Source organism: Nycticebus coucang, chromosome 16 (assembly GCF_027406575.1).
Source record: "Nycticebus coucang isolate mNycCou1 chromosome 16, mNycCou1.pri, whole genome shotgun sequence".
Classification (NCBI taxonomy): domain Eukaryota; kingdom Metazoa; phylum Chordata; class Mammalia; order Primates; family Lorisidae; genus Nycticebus; species Nycticebus coucang.
Window position 1 is genome coordinate 3,227,096 of NC_069795.1, and position 19,623 is coordinate 3,246,718.

At 43.2% G+C, this 19,623-nt stretch overlaps 1 protein-coding gene across 2 annotated transcripts; it reads left to right on the plus strand.

Moving 5' to 3' along the window:
- Positions 1-1,410: 1,410 nt before the first annotated feature.
- On the plus strand, positions 1,411-16,662 carry U2AF1 (U2 small nuclear RNA auxiliary factor 1). 2 transcript variants are annotated; one of them, XM_053565655.1, is made up of 8 exons: positions 1,411-1,529; positions 5,260-5,347; positions 8,345-8,411; positions 13,044-13,093; positions 13,675-13,773; positions 14,342-14,475; positions 14,572-14,664; positions 16,365-16,662. In XM_053565655.1, the coding sequence occupies exons 1-8, from the start codon at positions 1,486-1,488 to the stop codon at positions 16,519-16,521; spliced, it is 732 nt and encodes a 243-aa protein (XP_053421630.1). In that variant the 5' UTR covers positions 1,411-1,485; the 3' UTR covers positions 16,522-16,662. The 2 variants fall into 2 exon arrangements, with proteins under 2 accessions (XP_053421630.1, XP_053421629.1); XM_053565654.1 differs by lacking the exon at positions 8,345-8,411 and adding an exon at positions 9,254-9,320 and having other exon boundaries at positions 1,417-1,529.
- Positions 16,663-19,623: the final 2,961 nt, after the last annotated feature.

The window sequence follows — 19,623 nt, forward strand, 5'->3', positions numbered from 1 at the left end:
CTCTTTTATGTTTACAAGGATGGAACTGGAACATAGTTTCCTAAGTATCTCAAGAATGGAAGAAAAAGTATCCAATGTACTTTTATGAAACCAATTTATATTTACTCACACTTTCTTATGTAAGATAGATCACAACTAGAGCCCAGGATGGAGGGAAATGGAGTGGGAAGGGAGGGGAGGGGAGGGGGAAGATTTGATAGAGGAAAGGTAAACAGTGGGACCACAACCATGGAGCATATTGCAAGGGTACAAGTCAAATCTATCAAGTATAGAACATAAATATCTTAACACAATAATAAATGAAGCAAAACCTATATTAATTAGTTTGATGGAAGCACTCCAAATTGTATTAAAAAGTCAACACATTGTACCCCACATATGGCATAAATGTATTCATGATCTATGTGTATATGACTTAATAAAAGGAAAAAAAATAAATAAATAAAAATAAGGACGCCAGCCCCATATACCCAGGATGGCAGGTTCAAACCCGGCCCGGCCAAACTGCAACAGCAGCAAAAAAAAAAAAAAAAAAAAAAAAAAATATATATATATATATATATAATTTAAAAATAGCTAGGCATTCTGGCGAGTGCCTGTAGTCTCAGCAACTCCGGAGGCTGGAGCAAGATCACTTGAGACCAGGAGTTTGAGGTTGCTGTGAGCTATGATGACGCCACAGCACTCTGCCCAGGGCAACAGTTTTTCTGTCTCCAAAAATCATTAAATAAAGGTTCAGTGCCCGCCCGTAGCACAGTGGTTGCAGCGCCAGCCACATACACCGAGGTTGGCGGTTCGAATCCAGCCTGGGCCAGCTAAAACAACAATGACAACTGCAATTAATACATACATACATATAGAGAGAGAGAGACGTGCGTTGTGGCGGGCGCCTGTAGTCCCAGCTACTCGGGAGGCTACAGAATCGCTTAAGCCCAAGAGCTGGAGGTTGCTGTGAACTGCGACGCTACGGCACTCTACCGGGAGCGACAACTTGAGACTCTGTCTCAAAGAAAAAAAAAAAAAGAAAGAAAAAAGAAAAAAAGCTGACGGTAGCTGCTAACGAAGTGTATATCGGGCAACCTGGGTCCACGCCCCGGGGCTGCACTCTTCCTTAGACTCATTCTGCCTCGGGTTTTTTCTTTCAGGACGCCGGCACTGCCCAGTGCTCCCGCGGCCGGGCGAGCGGAGTCCCCCAGGCCCCGGCGTTCGCAGAGGAGCGCTCGGCCTGAGCTCCACTCCCGGCTGCCGAGGCCCGCGGGACAGCGCGGGCTGACAGGCGTCCGAAAGAGCCGCCGAGCTCCCGCGTCGAGGGGCGGAAGTTCTCCGAGGCGCTGAGCCCGCTCCCGCGCAGGCAGCGCCGCGCCGGATTGGGTAGCGCCGCCACGTCGGGGGCGGGTAGAGCGTCGTCGCGTCCGGGTGACGTCGCCTTCAGGCGTCGGCAGGGTCGGCGGCGTCGGCAGCGGTGTCGGCCGCGGCGGGTGGGAAATGGCGGAGTACTTGGCCTCCATCTTCGGCACCGAGAAAGACAAGTGAGTAGAAACCGCCTTCCGGGGCTCTAGGCTGGGGCGCAGCTGGGGCGTGGGGCGGCTGAGCGGTGGCGGGAGGACCGGCGGGTCGGGGGAGGGGCTCGGCGGCGGGAAGGAGCGCCGGCCCTTCCGGCCTCTGGCGCGCCCGCCTGAGCCGCCTCGTGGGCCGCGCGGTGGGAGGAAGGAGCTGGGCGGCTGCGCCTCTGCCCCCGGGCCCCGGCGGCGCCCGGACCTCCTTGCCGCCGCCGCCCGGAAGCCGCCTCGCGCGGGCGGGAGTTGTCTGCGGACCTGGGCCTCTTCGCGGCTAACACATTTTCTCAAGCTCGGGCTTTGAATGTCACGGGGCCAGCCGACGTTAAATTGTTGGAGAACTTAGGACCCTGAGTGCTGGCGTTTTATCCACTGAACAGGCTTCTTGACGGCTTAAGCTAGTATTGGGCCGGCACTTTACAGACATGAGACGTGAAGAAGTATCACGGAGACCGCGGTGTTAACCATAAAAGACATAGTCTGCTCGTAAAATACGGATGTTCCCCCCATTTACGGTGGGATTGCGTCCCGGTAAGCCCACTGTAAATTGCGTTTGATAACGCCGGGTAAACCCATCGCTAAAGTCCACAGATGTTAAGTCGGGGACTGTCTGTGCTTGCGTATGCAATTCCAGTATAAGGAAAAGATGTTTTGGTAGTTTTCTTTTTTTTTAGATTCCATGCCTTCTCTAATCAATTCTTAGGTTAAAAGTAGAAATTTTAATTTCTCTTTTGTTTTATTGTCACCTTGGCACATACTAGTTTTTAGTGTATTGCTTTAATAGACCCGAAGGAATGTGTTCAGACATTTCAGAGGATAGTTCTTAATTTGAAAACCTACAGACTAAACGTCTGGGTTAATCTACTCTTAAGTAGTTGTCATCTTGGCGTTTTTCAGTGCCATACAAAGCTTGTGTGAATATATGTTTTCAGTGATAAATTCCTAAATGTGCTATGGTAATGTTTTTAATGCCACTTTTTTCAAACACAGTTTTAAATGTTTCTGTTTTCCAGGATGGAGTCTGTTTTGTAAAATGTTCTCTTTACACATGATAGAATCTAGTGTGTTGCTTGGAAGAGAGTACTAAATATAGCTAAATAAGGATTTTCTAGCAAAATCTTATGCAGAAATCATTCCAGAAACATTTACTTAGGTCAACTATAGACTAGTTTCTGGGAAATCAAAGATGGATAAAATTGGGGTCTTGGCCCTCAAGGAAGTCATTGAGGAAGAATATACATGTCCTCCTAAGGATAATTAAAGTAAAATGGCATTAAAACGTGTTAATGCAAAACTCTTACTTTAAAGGTTTATCCCAATAATGTTCTTCTACTTCTGCCATAATCAACTGTATCTCATCCTGTTAGAGCTGTACTGTGAAAGTAAGTCATGGTATCAATTCAGAAAAGTTGATTTTTAAATCTAAGTTACTCTTGTTTTCATTTCAGGGTTTTAGCTTCTAGGAAACAAGGATCAACTCCTAAAATATGAAGATGGTGGTTCCTATGAACTTTTTTTTGTTTTCTTTTTACTTTAGTAGTGAAATTTAGGTCTCTTAAGCAGTTGAAAAAAATACATAATCCTGGACAGGAGGATCACTTGAGGCCAGGAGTTGGGGCTGCAGTGATAACTCTCCACCAAACCCTCAACTCAAAAAAAAAAAAAAAAAAAAGAAAGAAAAGAAAGAAACCCAGCTTATTATGCATTTGAAATTAGAGACATCTACTAGATCCAAGCATAGCCTTTCTGATACCTTGTATCTTTTCATTTCAGTGATTTAGTAAGTAGACTACTGGAATTTATTGCTAGAAAAGTTGTAATTGATTGGGAGGCACCTGTGGCTCAAGTGGTAAGGTGCTGGTCCCATATGCCGGAGGTGGCGGGTTCAAACCCAGCCCCGGCCAAAAAAAAAAAAAAAGAAAAGTTGTAATTGATTTACTAAATTCTGTCTGGTCTCTGTGAAAAGAAAGCCATCACTAGAAGTACGGGAAGAATAAGAATTATTTTGATTATATGAAATAATTGGGTATTAATTTTAGGGAGGTTGCCCATTCTGAGGTATTTTTTAAATAAGCTCTTCATTTTCAGGTGACTTCCTAAAGATAAGTTATTATCTACTCAACTGAGCTTTCTAGGCTAGGCACAGTGGCTCACACCTGTAATCCTAGCACTCTGAGAGGCTGAGGCAAGTGGATTGGTTGAGCTCAGGAGTTGGAGACCAGACTGAGCAAGAGCAAGACCCTGCCTCTACTAAAACTAGAAAAATTAGCGGGGTATTATGGTAGGTAACTGTAGTCCTGGCTAGTAGGGAGGTAGAGGCAGGAGGATCACGTGAACCCATGACACCAAAGTACTCTACCCAGATAAGAAAGTGAGCCTTCTAAAATAAGCTTGCAAATATATTGTAATCATTTTCCTCTCCTGATAAGGTCAGACTTGCCCACGTTTATTGCTACCTGATAATAAATCAGTGGCCATTAGTCTTCATGGTTCCTCAAATTTGATTGAGGTTGAGGATTTTCTATCTTAACTCTGGATTTACTATTTAAATAGATGACACTTGCTAAAATGAATTTACAGGTAGCCCTCCCCCCCTCAGCAAGTTGAAATTTGAGAGGAGCCCACCTAGTTCTAGGAACATTTCATAATTCATCATAGCTCTGCTAAACCACTCACTATTGCTGTCAGAGAGACATGATTTCTCTTTTCCATTTGATCAGGATCAAAGTATTTGAACAGCATTAAGGGAGGGCTTTGCATTGAAGACAGGGTGACCTCAGGTGTCTCTTAAGACATACTGAGTCAGTCCCCTAATAGCTCTTCAGAGTGTTGAAACCAGGAGAGTTACTTACTTAAGACCTATTTTTTGTTTTTTTAATTTCCTGTTAGTATAGGAAACCTATCTCAGGTTTTTCAGAGAACCTGAACTACTACTGTTTTTCCTATGTAATGATAGCACTATGTATAAAGCACACATACGTTCTCTCTAGTTCTTGGAACAATGCCAAGGCATTTTTTTCCTTTTCCAGATAACATCTAAGACCTGGGGAACTTCCCGTGGCCCAGGCAACTAGTGGCAGAGGCAGAATCTTGACATACTATACTGCTTTATGTTTCAAGAGAGAATTTCATTGTGGAAAACTAGAGAACCGACATGATTTAAGTTAAATTTAGGTTTTGATGAGGAAGAATTGGGTTAGAATTCAAGGGGACTTTATTCAAAGAGCAGCATGTTGGCCCAGCGCCTGTAGCACAGTGGTTACCGTGCCAGCCACATACACTGAGGCTGGCAGGTTCGAATCCGACCCAGGGCCAGCTAAACGACGACAACTGCAACAAAAAATAGCCAGATGTTGTGGTGGGCTCCTATAGTTCCAGCTACTTGGGAGGCTGAGGCAAGAGAATCACTTAAGCCCAAGAGTTTGAGGTTTCTACTAGCTGTGATGCCATGGCAGTGTATTGAGGGCGACATAACGAGACTCTGTTTCAAAAAAAAGAGTAACATGTTTATAGAGAGGAAAGTTGATTTAAGTTGTCCTAAACTATCACAAGGAAGAGGAACGTCCTTACTACCACAGAAAACTATGTGCCTGTGTTTCTGTGAAGTTAATGAAAGTTTGATAGTGTGTATCATGGTAATGACATAGTTCCGTGTGCTTGATAATTTCCCAGCAAAATCATCAGTTCTTATTTTCCCTTCCAGAGTCAACTGTTCATTTTATTTCAAAATTGGAGCATGTCGTCATGGAGACCGGTGCTCTCGGTTGCACAATAAACCGACCTTTAGCCAGGTTTGTTTGCTTTTTCTTTTTTTGTTTTCATGTAAATTATCTAAACTTTTATGTACTTTTTTAGAGGCAATTAATAATTTTCTCACATTGAGCAAGTCACTTTTTTCTCTAGTTTTATTTTCCATTTGTGTTCCTGAGTATGTTCTTTTGTTAAAATAAGAACAAGGCAGATAAACCACTGCCAGCAGAAGGTCCAAGAACTCCATTCCTGTTTTTTATTAATTGAGGAATTTTTTGAAAATAACTTCTACTTTTTGTGTACTGGCTGTGTCCAGTAGTCACTGCCCTGCCATCCTCCGTACCCCTCTGGTAGATGTGTGGCCGGGGCTGGCGGCACCTCTCTGCAGGCCTCAGGATGCAGAGTGGGCTTTCCCTTCTTGTTCCCTGCTGCCAGTAGAGGTGATGGAGCCACCTTACGAGCTAGAGTGATTGACTAGGTCCATCATACCGTACTAAGGTTCCTCGGGGTGTGTCCTTCCTTTCAAATCCTTAGTTGAGGAAACAGCAAGTTACATTGTGTTATGCAAATTGGTGAAAACAGAGCTTAACCAGTGAGAGATGAGCATGCATGGCTCATGGTAGGTCTGTTAATCAAGAGGTAGTTGCCTATTATTTTGGGCTTAGACCTTCTGAGTTCGATTGAACCAAAAATAGTGATTTTAGTTTGATTTTTGGTTAATTGAAAAGGCAAGAGTTTGCACCCTACAAGGAATCACTGGCAGATTAAGGGAGAAAGATAACTTTTGCCCACGTTTGTGGGAAAATTTGAAAATCTACTCTGGAGTCTTTCTAAACTTAGAGCTAGTGAACTCCTTCTAGCCCTGTTTCATAGTCTGAACGTGCAGCCTTTGAACTATTGGATAACTATCATGTATGGTCCCTGGAAGCTGCCAGACCCTGCCTTTGAGTTCATATCTTTCTGTATGTTTTCCTGTAAGCATTTAAGGAAATCCACCATTCAGTGTAAGTGAGCAACCTGGGTGTTTTGCTTTTGAAACCCACAGAAAATCCCACATAGTGCAGTGTGTATTAGGAAGGAATCAGGTGATGGCTTTTCCACTTCACTGTTCCTAATTACTAAGTGGTTAGTATAATAAGACTCTATCTGTTAGTACTGATTGTGTCTGCTGCTTTTGGGGAATTTCAGAATATTGGAGAAGTTGCTTTTAATTTCTATTCTTTTTTTTTTTTTTAAGTATTTATGAACAAGGGCTGGGCACAGTGTCTCATGCCTGCAATCCTAGCACTGTGGGAGGACGAGGCAGGTGATCATCTGAGCTCAGGAGTTGGAGACCAGCCTGAGCAAGAGTGAGACCCTGACTCTAAAAATAGCCAGGTATTGTGGCAGGCATCTATAGTCCCAGTTACTTGGGAGGCTAAGGCGAGAGGATAGCTAGAGACTAAGAGTTTGAAGTTGCTGTGAGCTATGATGCCATGGAACTGTAGCAAGGGCGACAAAGCGAGACTCTGTCTCAAAAAAATAGTTATGAGCTAAATCTCCCCAGCTAACCCACTGGCCATAGATGGTACAGTAACCATGCTCCTTAAGTGTGTGTCCACCCAGTACTTTATAAAAGTTTTCTTTAAGCTAGCCAGAGACTTGATTTTTTATTTTTTTTTTCCAGAATGGTTGACTACCTCAAAATACCAAATGTGAAGTTGATTGGGGCACTGTGGATCAAACAGCATGGTGGTGGTGATTGCATTAGAGTTTAAGGGGTTAGTGGTATGTTAGCTTAAGCATCTTAATTTGATTAAGATGATTTACTAGTTTGGTGTTTTTGGTTGGTTTTAGGTAATCCTAGCCACCTATGGTGGTATTGGAACTGTATTGCCCCTTTAAGTGAAGTTTTCTTCATTAAACAGCCACCACCACATTACTTGAGTGAGACCCACAGTGAATTTTACTGTTGACAGTTAGAGCTCAGTTGAACTTTGCATCAGAGTTTTCATGCTGCAGTGTCCCATTTGGAAACTTAGTAAAGTCAGTTTGAGGAAGGACCTGAGGCTTGGGGAGAGTCCTGGACCTGTTTGAGTCCAAGTGGTTAAGTGTGTGCAGCCTGGCTGCTGGGACATTCCTGCCAGGTGAGTTTCCCAGCCACAGACCCTTGGGGACCTCCCCTCACACAGCACTCCCATTTAAACAGCTGCTTTTGTAAAACCACTTACAAAATTGCTTTACATACATACTGTTTAGACTGAACATTTATTTTTTTCTCATACAATTATTGATTAAGCTTGTAAATCTTTAGTGTAACTCAGGGTGGGTTTCTTTGTAAGCTTCTTACAGTGATGTGGACATTAAGATTTATGTAATATATTAGCCTACTAACTTAAACATGGTTTGTTTTTTCAGACAACTTGATTTTAAGAAGAACGGTACAGTGTAAGGTTTCAAGTCTGCCTGATCCAGTTTAAAGCACAAGGGCTAAAAGGATCTTTTCCTTAAAAGAAGGATCGGAAAAGAGCAAATGTTTTAAACTATTGTATTATGTAAACAGAGATCCCACCAAGAAAGTGTAAATAAGAGTCAGGTATCCATGACAGTTAAGAAACCTGTTTGGTGTGCCTGTTTTGCTAAGACCAGAGAACTTGATGTACTGCATACAGTTGAGTTATGCATTTGGTTTCAAAAAATTATTTTGTGTGGGGAATATGATTATAATGTGAATTTTTCTACATCTTAGTGTCTGGTAGCTTGAAGTACAAGAACATGTTAGTGTTCTATTATTTATCTTGTATTCAAACACTTTAATAACGTGGGACTACTTAAAACAATTACAATTTCTTCTTGGTTGCTGGCTGACTTGACCCAAGTCACTGCTCAAACTCTGTTTTCATAATATGATGGTTTTGGTGTACTCTTCAGAAGACAAGTGTCTGACTTGCGGGAAAAACGAACGTTTAGCCATTTGCAAACAAATTGTCTCTTTGCAATTGTCTAATATATGCACAGCAGCCAGTAGAATTCCCCTTTTTATTTTTTTTTCCCCGCAGACCATCTTGATTCAAAACATCTATCGTAATCCCCAAAACAGTGCACAGACGGCTGACGGCTCACACTGTAAGTCCCACAGTTGGAGAAATTTTTTTAAAACAATGGTGTTAAAGAGCCCACTCTTAATTGAGACAAATAATGTTGGCTTCTGAGCTGCTGACATAGAGCTGTTGCAAACAGGACAAGGTGCTGGAACTCCTTGGCGCACACAGCAAGAACTTGATACTTGGCCACGTTCAGGAGGCTTTCTTTTCTAGGGAAGGTTTCTGGCTTGGCCTTTTCCATTCATTGACCTTTGTCATGAGAGTGGCCTATCCATGTGAAATGGGTTTTAACATTATTGGCCGATCATTGGTTTTTACAGTGACTGAACGCCTGGCCTTTGTTAAGTTCTTTCTGTAAAATTAAAAATCTTAGGAATATTAAGGAATCAATAAGGTAAGTTGCCCAATAAGTGTGGGTTTTATTTCACCATTATAATTTTTTCTCTAGGAAGTAGAGATTTCATGATATGTAATTATTGTATTTCTCTAATACAGTAATTTTTTCATCATTTGATATAGGCACTTTTCTTTCTCAGTTCATTAAAAGTTTTCTGTAACATCTAAAAAAATTTCAGTAGGCTGGTAAGCTCTTTACACTTTTACCTGAACTGAAATTTTGAAATGGAGACTTTTCATTTCTGTAAACGGAAATACAGTATTAGTATATCATGAGATCTCTGTTACATTGCAGTGTTAGGGTGTTTCAGGACAGCCATCAACTAAGAGAAAACATCTCTGCTTCTGAAGAAAATAACTTGCTCTTTTTCAGCACTGAATCTCGACTGAAGTGATTACCAAAGGCAACCGGTTAAGTGTTTACATTTAATTTTCCATAATATAAAGTTGTTGCGTTTTGTATTTCAGACCATTGCCCTCTTGAACATTTACCGTAACCCTCAAAACTCTTCCCAGTCTGCTGACGGTTTGCGCTGTAAGTTCATACAAGTTCCTTCCCTGGTTCCCTGGGCTTGCGTGTCAGAGCTCAGTGTCCACTCCATCTGGTCTGCCGCGGTAGTGTCAAGGACCACTTTTCACTAGAGGTGGCAAGAAGCTTTTGTCCCACTGACCCCATGGAAACCTGTTGGCGATTTGAATTGCCCACATGTTAAGGGGAAAGGCCTGGAAAGGGTGCCCTTTACAACAGTCTGATGCTTTTTTTACTCTCTTGTTCTTTATTCAGACCGTCATCCTAGGGGGAATGTACTGGAACTAAACATCAAGTTACAGTTTTCCCTCTAAGAACAACAGTGTTTGAATGTTTTTCCCATTTTCTGGCACTTTATTTTTTATTTATTTTTTATTTTTTTTGAGACAGAGTTTCACTTTGTCACCCTCAATAGAGTGCTATGGCATCGTAGCTCAAAGCAACCTCAAACTCTTGGACTCAAGCAATTCTCTTGTCTTAGCCTCCTGAGTAGCTGGGACTACAGGCTCTGGCCACAATAACACCCAGCTATTTTTTAGAGATGGGGTCTTGCACTTGCTCAGGCTGGTCTCAAACCTGTGAGCTCAGGAATCCACCCGCCTTGGCTTCCACTTTCTGAAACTTTAAAAAACAAACTGTTTTGAAGTCATTTTTTCAGATTTTATTTCTTATCCTTTTTTTCCCCCTTAAACTCCATTTTGGAGTTCATGCTTTAGCTGTGAGAGGGTTGTTCTGAGCATGTTTCCCAAGTAAGAGTCTGCAGCTTGCATTGACCCCCTGAGTTTTTCTCACTCACCAGCCCTGTGCCAGTTACTCACACTGGGTGGATGTGCTCAGTTCAGATAGGTCCTTGACAGAAAAGACACTCAGTGCACTTTGCATAGATACGATCTCCAGCTATAGGAGTTGGAGTTTGCTACATTTGGAAAGTTAAAGAGTATTTGATGGGGAAATAAATTTAAAATGGGCATTCAGTAGACATTACCAATTTCTTCCTGTACTGGAAATAAGAAATTTAGGTTGTGAATATTTACTGAGTGGTAGTTTTTAGAGAACAAGATACAGATTACTATGGTTGGAAAGTTCAGAAAAGTAAAATTTAATTTATTTTTTTTTTAAGTATCCAGCTGTGGTATCACTGGAGTTTGGTCATTTGTGGATAAATTGAATCAAACACCTGGACTTTTAACTAAAATCAAGGAGTCCAAACCAAAGTAGTTTTCATTGGCCAGTATGCTTCAAGGCAATAAAGATGGAAATACCCCTGGCCAGCCATAAGCTTACATTGGATCTGTCCTTCACTCAGATCCCCTCAGTTTATAGGGTGACCTGCACTGGGAGGAATGATCCTGGGGCCACCCCTCTCAAGCTGGCCCCAGGTTGGGAGGTCTGGGTTATGCTCAGAGAGAGATGTACGTTCTGTGTGGGGAGAGGATTTCTGGCAAATTTTCCCACTGAGACACTGAATGCTTTTCTGTGCTAATGCTGACCTGGCAGCAGAGATTTCTTTCCCTGAATCTGATGGTAGCAGGATTTACTTGGTGACCCTTGGTTTAAAATACCTGGTTTTTTTGTTTGTTTTATTTTGTTTTTGTTTTGGTCTTTAATAAGATTAATGGGTGGAGGGAAATGTTTATATATTGACTTATTAAATAATTTTTGTTAACCACTCCTCCCTGGGATAAAAATGAATGGCAAGTAGGTGACTAAGTAACAGTAATTAATCATTCTTTACCCTGGTTGTTTACTTGGGGACTGTGTGTGCTTTATTGACAATAGAATGTTGTATTAGTTTCCTTTGTGTCTTTATTTACAATTCACAATACTCTTGCTTTGCGTATACTATAAATAAAAGTTTAGTTATTGCTAAATATTCCAATTCTGGGGTCCAAATTATAAAAGTTAAATGAAATTCTAATTCTTCATTTTAGGAAGAAATTAATTACCTAAAATTACTGGCTCTTTTTAACAACATACCCTTTCACGTGTAGAAAAAAGGTTCATATGTGTGGATAAAAGTTAAATGTGAATCCCAGTTTAATAATATTTCTGTAAGAAAACTGGTTTATTTTTCAAGTTTATTATTTAAAATAGCTTGAGTCACTTAAATCAATTTGTAGTTAATATTTTATTGCTCTTGTCTCCGCCTTCTAGTCAGTTTGATTCATTCAGAAACTTTAAGCAGAATGGGTGTAACCAGGTCATTTAAAATAACCACCACAGGGCGGCGCCTGTGGCTCAGTCGGTAAGGCGCCGGCCCCATATGCCGAGGGTGGCAGGTTCAAACCCAGCCCCGGCCAAACTGCAACCAAAAAATAGCCGGGCGTTGTGGCGGGCGCCTGTAGTCCCAGCTGCTCGGGAGGCTGAGGCAAGAGAATCGCTTGAGCCCAAGAGTTAGAGGTTGCTGTGAGCCGTGTGATGCCACGGCATCTACCTGAGGGCGGTACAGTGAGACTCTGTCTCTACAAAAAAAAAAAAAAAATAACCACCACAAAACCTTTTCTCAAAGCTACTAATACTTTGAGCATGTAAATATTATTTTTCCTCCTCACATTCTTTATGATGTGGGAAAGGAAATGAGTTTTAGCTTTTGAATCAGAATATCCTATGGTACCATTTGCAGGCTGTCAGTAAGTTTTGGGTATGAAGATCAACTATATTCCTAGAAATTCAAAAATTACTGCAACATAGCCCCAGCTAGGTTAGAAAGTGGACTTAAATCATTTTCAAAGTCAGAAGATGAGTTAGGTTTTGTCTTTAAAGATAAAAAAGCTCTGAGCAAACTTAAAGTCAGATGCTTTGCTGGGTTGCACCAGGTGAGGCAGCCAACATCATCAGCTGATTGGTCACAGGAGCATGGCCTGTGGAAGGTCTCAGACTGAGCTCGCCTACCTTGAAGCCAGTCGGGCCTTTGCCTGCCCCCATCTGTCCGTTTAGAACATGAGTTTACTGACATACCAGCTTTGTGATATCTCAGAGTTTAGAAAATTCTAGATTTGAACATAAAATTAGATAAGTTTGCAACATCTATCCACATAATGGATGGCTTCACTTAGTGCATGTGAATTGTGAAGAATGAGTGGGTGAAAACAGTTTTGAAATTTAAGAATGCTTCCTTCAACAAAAGCATTGTAACTTTCTCCTTATGGGGGGGCATCCAAAATACGGTAATTGTGCCTGGTAATGATCCTACTGCGTTTTTATGGTTGCTTGGGTTTTAATCGCATCAGAAAGAATTTTTTTTATAGCATTCTATGGCTGGCAGTCTATAAAAGAAGCTAGTTAGGAACATAAACTCTTAATCCCTTACCCTGATTTCCATTTCTGTTTTAACATAGTAAAAGGGGAAACAAATCAACGTGCTTATGGGGCCTCTATTCTAAATCTTAAAAGAAAAAATTTTTATTTGAAAGTTCCTTAATTTTAGATTCAATTTTTTCCCCTTATACTTTCTGAAACTTGTGGCCCTTTTGATGCTGATTAAAACTGGTTGTGGTTTTAATATTTTAATAACCAGAATTGAGACTGCGATAGGGACATTTAAGTCTCGGCACAGTTGCCACCATTAACAAGTAGCTGTGAGACGCAGCCACCTCAGTGTGCTGTGGAGAGCGGCTCTGCCGGGTTTCTCTAGATAATCTCGTGTGTCGTTGTAGCAGGTTGAGTTTAAGCACAAGAGTTTGCTCTCCGTCAGCTCGTCCTAACCAGCAAGATTTCTGTTGTTTGCAGGTGCTGTCAGCGATGTTGAGATGCAGGAACACTATGATGAATTTTTCGAGGTAAGAAAATAGAACTCTTTGCCTCTGAGAAGCCATGAAAAAAAAAAATTGACCTCTAGCTGGTAGACCTATTGACCTTCTGTGTTCTCTTGGAAGGAATTTAAATTTTTCTCCACTAATAAACATACTTAACACTTGAGCTTTATTTAATTACAATCTTTTTTGAGACAGAGTCTCACTTTGTTGACCTGGGTAGAGTGCCGTGGCATCATGGCTCACAGCAACTTCAGGCTCTTGAGAATCTCCCAAGCGATTCTCTTGCCTCACCCTCCCAACTAGCTGGAACTACAGGCCCCTACCACAACACCCGGCTATTTTTAGAGACAAGGTCTCAGTCTAGTTCAGGCTGGTCTTGAACTCGTGAACTCAGGTGATCCATCTTCCTTGGCCTCCCAGGGTGGTGGGATTACAGGCGTGAGCCCCCACACCTGGCCTTTTTTTTTTTTTTTTTTTTTTGCAGTTTTTGGCCGGGGCTGGGCTTGAACCCGCCACCTCTAGCATATGGGGCCGGCGCCCTACCCCCTTGAGCCACAGACGCCACCCCATATAACTAACCTTACATCACTGCAATCTCTTTTCAGGAGGTTTTTACAGAAATGGAGGAGAAGTATGGAGAAGTTGAGGAGATGAACGTCTGTGATAACCTGGGAGACCACCTGGTGGGAAACGTGTATGTCAAGGTAGGAGCAAGACAGCCCTGGCGCCACATTGTGGGCGGCAGCGGAGGCAAACGGCTACGAGCGGTAGCCCTGGAACCCTGTGTGCTCAGGCTCACTGCAGGGCTGGGGCCGTGACTCAGCTCTGCCAACTGGACCAAAATTGGGCTTACCGGCCTGTGTGTCCTGTCAGCACTATTAGGGCGGCACACCGTGGTCATCAGCATTTAGTGAAAGATGTGTTAATAGTTGTTGGTTAGAAACTGCTTAGACTTGGGGGAGTTAGTTGTTTTTTTTTATATGTTTGGTCTCTTTTTCCTTTTTTTTTTTTTTTTTAAAGACTTTGCCTATACAATCATTAAATTTGCATCTTTAACCAGTGGATTTGAAAATGAAGGCAACATAAGGCATAATCTTGGACTATAATGAGATTAAGCTTCCTATATAAGAGGTTGGCTATTTTTTTAATTGTCCAGCAGCATCATTCCACCCTATTATACAAGTGAGTGCATAGTGTCTCTGGGTTACTAGTTGGAAACATGTTACGAAAGTGTGAGTGCCAAGTACCTTGGTTTTGTTTTTTTCTTTCTAGTTTCGCCGTGAAGAGGATGCAGAAAAGGCTGTGATTGACTTGAATAACCGTTGGTTTAATGGACAGCCAATCCATGCTGAGCTGTCACCCGTGACGGACTTCAGAGAAGCCTGCTGTCGTCAGTATGAGATGGGGTGAGTGTGGGACGAGTGGATGCAGCCGCCATGGTGGCTGAGCACAGTCCAGGGGCCTGTGTGCACGATGTGATGAGCTCTGCTTTTGACCCACAGAGAGTGTACACGAGGTGGCTTCTGCAACTTCATGCATTTAAAGCCCATTTCCAGAGAACTGCGGCGCGAGCTGTATGGGCGCCGTCGCAAGAAGTGAGTACCTCGGGTAGCTGTTGTCTTGCCTGGTGGCTTTTATTGCCCTTAGGAGAACAAAAATGTCAGAGGTATCATTTCTTTTTATTTTATAATAAAAGCACTGCTTAGAACATGGTACATATTTTAAAATATAAAAATGTGTGCTTTGGAGAAGAATATTAGCCTGCTCACAGACGAAAGTTTCATTGCCCTGTTTGTCCAGTAGAGATCAAACCTTAGTACCTAAGCAAGGGGTTGTTAAGTGGGTAACCATTAAAATTAGGTTAATGAAGAAATTGAGTATTTATTAGTTTCTCTCCCTGACAGGTAACATAACTTTCTTTAAATACTGCATATGCCCACTGGGACTTCTTTTGATTTAGGGACAGATTAGTGGTGTCTTCAAAACACTGGCAGAAGTGGGCACAGTGGTCATGTATGTCTGCTTGGGCATTTAAATGCCCAACCATTGTGTCAGAGCAGGGAAAATCAAGGCGTTAGAGTGTGGTTTGTGCTTGATAATTAGATCCAGTTCTGATCATAGCGCAGTTCTCCCATGACACATACTGGTGATTCTATCTTACTGTCAACAAGAATATGGGAGAAAAACAACCCTGCTCTCCCCATAGTAGTTAATGAGCAACTGTGGGTTGGGCCTGGTTCCAGGTGAAGGGAGAGTTTGGTGTATGTTCAGTTCACTTTTTCATCAGGATTCCCTGTAGTCATTTAAGTTGGTTCTAGAAGGTATAGAAGTTTGAAGATACCATACTTACTCAGTTTTAAGATGTTTGGGTTTTTGCCTCAAACTTGAACTAAATCAAGGCCAGGCACAGTGGCTCATACCTGTAATTCTAGCACATGGGAGGCTGAGGCAGGTGGATTGCCTGAGCTTACAGGTTGAAGACCAGCCAGAGAGAGACCTCGTCTCAAAAAAATAGCTGGGTATTGTGGTGGGCGCCTGTAGTCCCAACTCCTTCAGAGGCTGAGGCAAGAGAATCGCTTAAGCCCAAGAGTTTAAGGTTGCTGTGAGCTGTGATGCCACGACACTCTGTCAAGAGTGACAGAGTGAGGGTGGCGCCTGTGCCTCAGTGGGTAGGGCACCGGCCCCATATACCAAGGGTGGCGGGTTCAAACCCGCCCCGGCTGAACTGCAACCAAAAATAGCCGGGCGTTGTGGCGGGCACCTGTAGTCCCAGCTGCTCTGGAGGCTGAGGCAGGAGAATCGGCGGAAGCCCAAGAGCTGGAGGTTGCTGTGAGTCCTGTGATGTCATGGCACTCTACCGAAGGCGGTAAGCTGAGACTCTGTCTCTACAAAAAAAAAAAAAAAAAGAAAGAAAAGAGAGTCTGTCTCAAAGAAAAAAATCTCAAATCAAGATACAGCTCCCAAGTGATGGCTTGCAGTTTAATTGGCAACAATTTTTTCTTTTCTTTTTTTTTTTTTTTTTTGGTAGAGACAGGGTCTCACTTTATGGCCCTCGGTAGAGTGCCATGGCCTCACACAGCTCACAGCAATCTCCAACTCCTGGGCTTAAGCGATTCTCTTGCCTCAGCGTCCCGAGTAGCTGGGACTACAGCTACTGGCGCCACAGCGCCCGGCTAAACAATTTTTTTTTTCTTTATTGGCATCAGTTTGACAAGATGCAGCATCTCAGTATGTTAGTAATTGTGGTTTTGTTTTGTATTGATGCTACAGCTTTCTTTCCTTTTCTTTGCTTTAGGCATAGGTCGAGGTCCAGGTCCCGGGAGCGTCGTTCTCGGTCGAGAGACCGTGGTCGTGGTGGTGGCGGTGGTGGTGGTGGCGGCGGCGGCGGTGGTGGAGGCCGGGAACGAGATCGGAGGCGATCACGTGACCGTGAAAGATCTGGGCGATTCTGAGCCGAGCTGTTTTTACCATGTCTGCTAGGAAGTGTTGTAGTGATTGACCAAACCAGTTCATAATGGGAATTTTTTTTAAAAAACAACAAAAAAAAAAACCACAAAGATGAGTTTGTGAATAAAATTTGTAGCGATACAGTATTCTTGATGTGACATTTCTTGTGTAAATTTCTTTATTTGTAATTTCTTTTCCTTATGAACCTGCCAGTTATCAGTCCTCAAAGTAAACATTAATTTAATATTCATCTATCACTTTGAGAGTATAAGTGAAATCAGACCTTTAAACTTGGGGAATAGGCTTGGCACCCATAAGCACAGTAGTTACGGCGCCAGCCACATACACCAAGGGTGGCAGGTTTGATCCCAGCCCTGACCAGCTAAACAACGACAACTGCAACAAAAATAGCTGGGCATTGTGGTGGGCGCCTGTAGTCCCAGCTACTTGGGAGGCTGAGGCAAGACAATTGCTTAAGCCCAAGAGTTTGAGGTTACTGTGAGCTGTGACACCTCCGTACTCGGTATACCAAGGGCAACATAGTGAGATTCTGTCTCAAGAAAAAATAAAAATAAACTTGGGGAATGAAATTAAAATACATACTAGGTGAGGGAAAATTAATGTAGGAAAAGATGTTTCTTGTTATCTACTTGTTGCTGAGTAATCCAGAGCCTGTTGGGGTCTCCTTCACTAGTTAATGAACAAATGGATGTAACTCCTTTAATGCACATTTCTTAGGCTGGGTGTGGTGGCTCACGTCTGTAATGCTAGCACTCTGGAGGTGGGTGGATTGCCTAAGCTCAGGAGTTCGAGGCCAGCCTGAGCAAGAGCAAGGCCTCATCTTTAAAAATAGCCAAGTGTGTTGGTGGCCACCTGTAGTCCCAGCTACTTGGGAAACTGAGGCAAGAGGATAGCTTGAGCCCAAGAGTTTGAGGTTGCTTCGAACTATGATACCATACTACTTTGAGGGTAACAAAGTAAAAAAAAACAAAACAGATTTTTTATCTTTTTATTTACTTACTTTGAGATAGGGTTTCCCTGTCGCCCAGGGTGGAGTGCTAGCTATGGCATCAGCCTAGCTCACAGAGCCTCAAATCCCTGGGCTCATGCCATCCTGCCTCCACCTCCAGAACACCTGCAACTGCAGGCGCCCACCACAACTCCGAGGTATTTTGAGAGACGAGGTCTAACTCTTGCTCCGGGTGGTCTGGAACTCAACTCAGGCAGTCCTTCCACGTTGGCCTCCCAGAGTGCTAGGATTACAGTCCATTGCAGCCTGCCTGTCAGGAGTTTGCTAGATTTTCTGGAAGAGCACAGTGTGTTCTTAAAATGTGAGTGGCAAAGAAGACAGGAGTGTGCTCTGCACAGTGTCCGGAGCCAGCTCTTCCTCACATTCCAGCATTGCTAATGGCCAGTAGACAGCACAGCCCTGTAATGCACACCCACCTTTAAAACCTGTCTGACTGGGTGCCCATAGCTCAGTGGCACATGCCCCCAGGCTGGTGGGTTCGAAGCTGCCCCAGGCCTGCTAAACAAACAAAATAGCCAGGAGTTGTGGTGAGCACCTGTAGTCCCAGTTACTAGGGAGGCTGAGACAAAGAGGATCGCTTGAGCCCAAGAGTTTGAGGTTGCTGTAAGCTACAGCACTCTACAGAGAGTAGCAAAGTGAGACACTGTCTCAAAAAGAAAAACACTCCTGTCTGAGGTTGGGCTTAGTGTTTCATGCCTGTAAGACATCGGAGGCCCAGGTGGGTGGATTGCTTGAGCTAAGGATTTCAAAACCAGCCTGAGCAAGAGGGAGACACCAGCTCCAAAAAATAGCCAGGTGTGTTGGGTGCTTGTAATCCCAGCTACTTGGAAGGCTGAGGCAGGAGGATTGCTTGGGCCTGAGAGTTTGAGGTTGCTGTGGGCTGTGATACAATGGCACTCCACTGAGGGCGATATAAATAAGACTTATCTCGGGCGGCGCCTGTGGCTCAGTCGGTAGGGCGCCGGCCATATATACCGAGGGTGGCGGGTTCAAACCCGGCCCTGGCTGAACTGCAAACCAAAAAATAGCTCGGCGTTGTGGCGGGCGCCTGTAGTCCCAGCTACTCCAGAGGCTGAGGCAAGAGAATCACTTAAGCACAGGAGTTGGAGGTTGCTGTGAGCTGTGTGATGCCATGGCACTCTACCGAGGGTGATAAAGTGAGACTCTGTCTCTACAAAAAAAAAAAAAAAAAAGACTATCTCAAAATAAATAAAACTTTTCTGTCTGGTGTTAGTTCTCCTGAACTAGTTTGTCCTAAAGATGTGAGTGGTCATTCTGTATGTTGATAGGTAACTGTGGTGACAGTTATGGCTATTGACTTTCTCAGTGCCTGCCCCACCTCTGTGCTAGGGCTGGGTGTATCCAAAACCAGAACGTGGTTCCAAGGGACCACCTGAAGTCATCACCAGGTGTTTTATGTGAGGACATTCTAAAATGTGAGTCTATGGCTCGGCGCCTGTGTCTCAAGCGGCTAAGGCACCAGCCACATAAATCTGAGCTGGTGGGTTCGAATCCAGCCGGGACCCACCAAACAATAATGACGGCTGCAACCAAAAAAAATGGCCGGCGGGCGCCTGTAGTCCCAGCTACTTGGGAGGTGGAGGCAGCAGAATTGCTTTAGCCCAGGAGTTAGAGGTTGCTGTGAGCTGTGATGCCACAGCACTCTACCCAGGGCAACAGCTTGAGGCTCTGTCTCAAAAAAAATAATTAATAAATAAAATAAAATGTGAGTCTATGGAGTCAATATTGGTTTTGATCAGGTTTGGGCTGTTGAAATTTTTTTTTTTTTTAATGGTGATGGGCAGATAATTTTGGGTGAATTAGTGGCAGTTTTTCGTGGTGTACGTAGTTTAAATCTTATTCTCTCTATACCTTCAAAAGTCAGCATAGATACTTCCTCTGCCTTTAGTTTGGTCAAGTTGTGGGCATTTATTAAGTCATTTACACTCAGTCTGAAGGAAGGTGGCAAAAATTATATTTTCTTAACATTGACTAGAATCAGCTTTTCCTCTGAAAGTCTATTTAAAATATAAATGAAATGCATTGTAAAAGATGTCTTCAAACTCTGACAGGAGGT

What these genes read in the sequence shown, in the direction of transcription:
- U2AF1 (XM_053565655.1), top strand. Translation starts at nt 1,486, where the DNA reads ATGGCGGAGTACTTGGCCTCCATCTTCGGCACCGAGAAAGACAA. An exon ending in GACGGCTGACGGCTCACACT is followed by an intron (nt 8,412 to 13,043) that starts GTAAGTCCCACA and finishes TGTTGTTTGCAG; the next exon opens with GTGCTGTCAGCGATGTTGAG. An exon ending in TATGGGCGCCGTCGCAAGAA is followed by an intron (nt 14,665 to 16,364) that starts GTGAGTACCTCG and finishes TCTTTGCTTTAG; the next exon opens with GCATAGGTCGAGGTCCAGGT.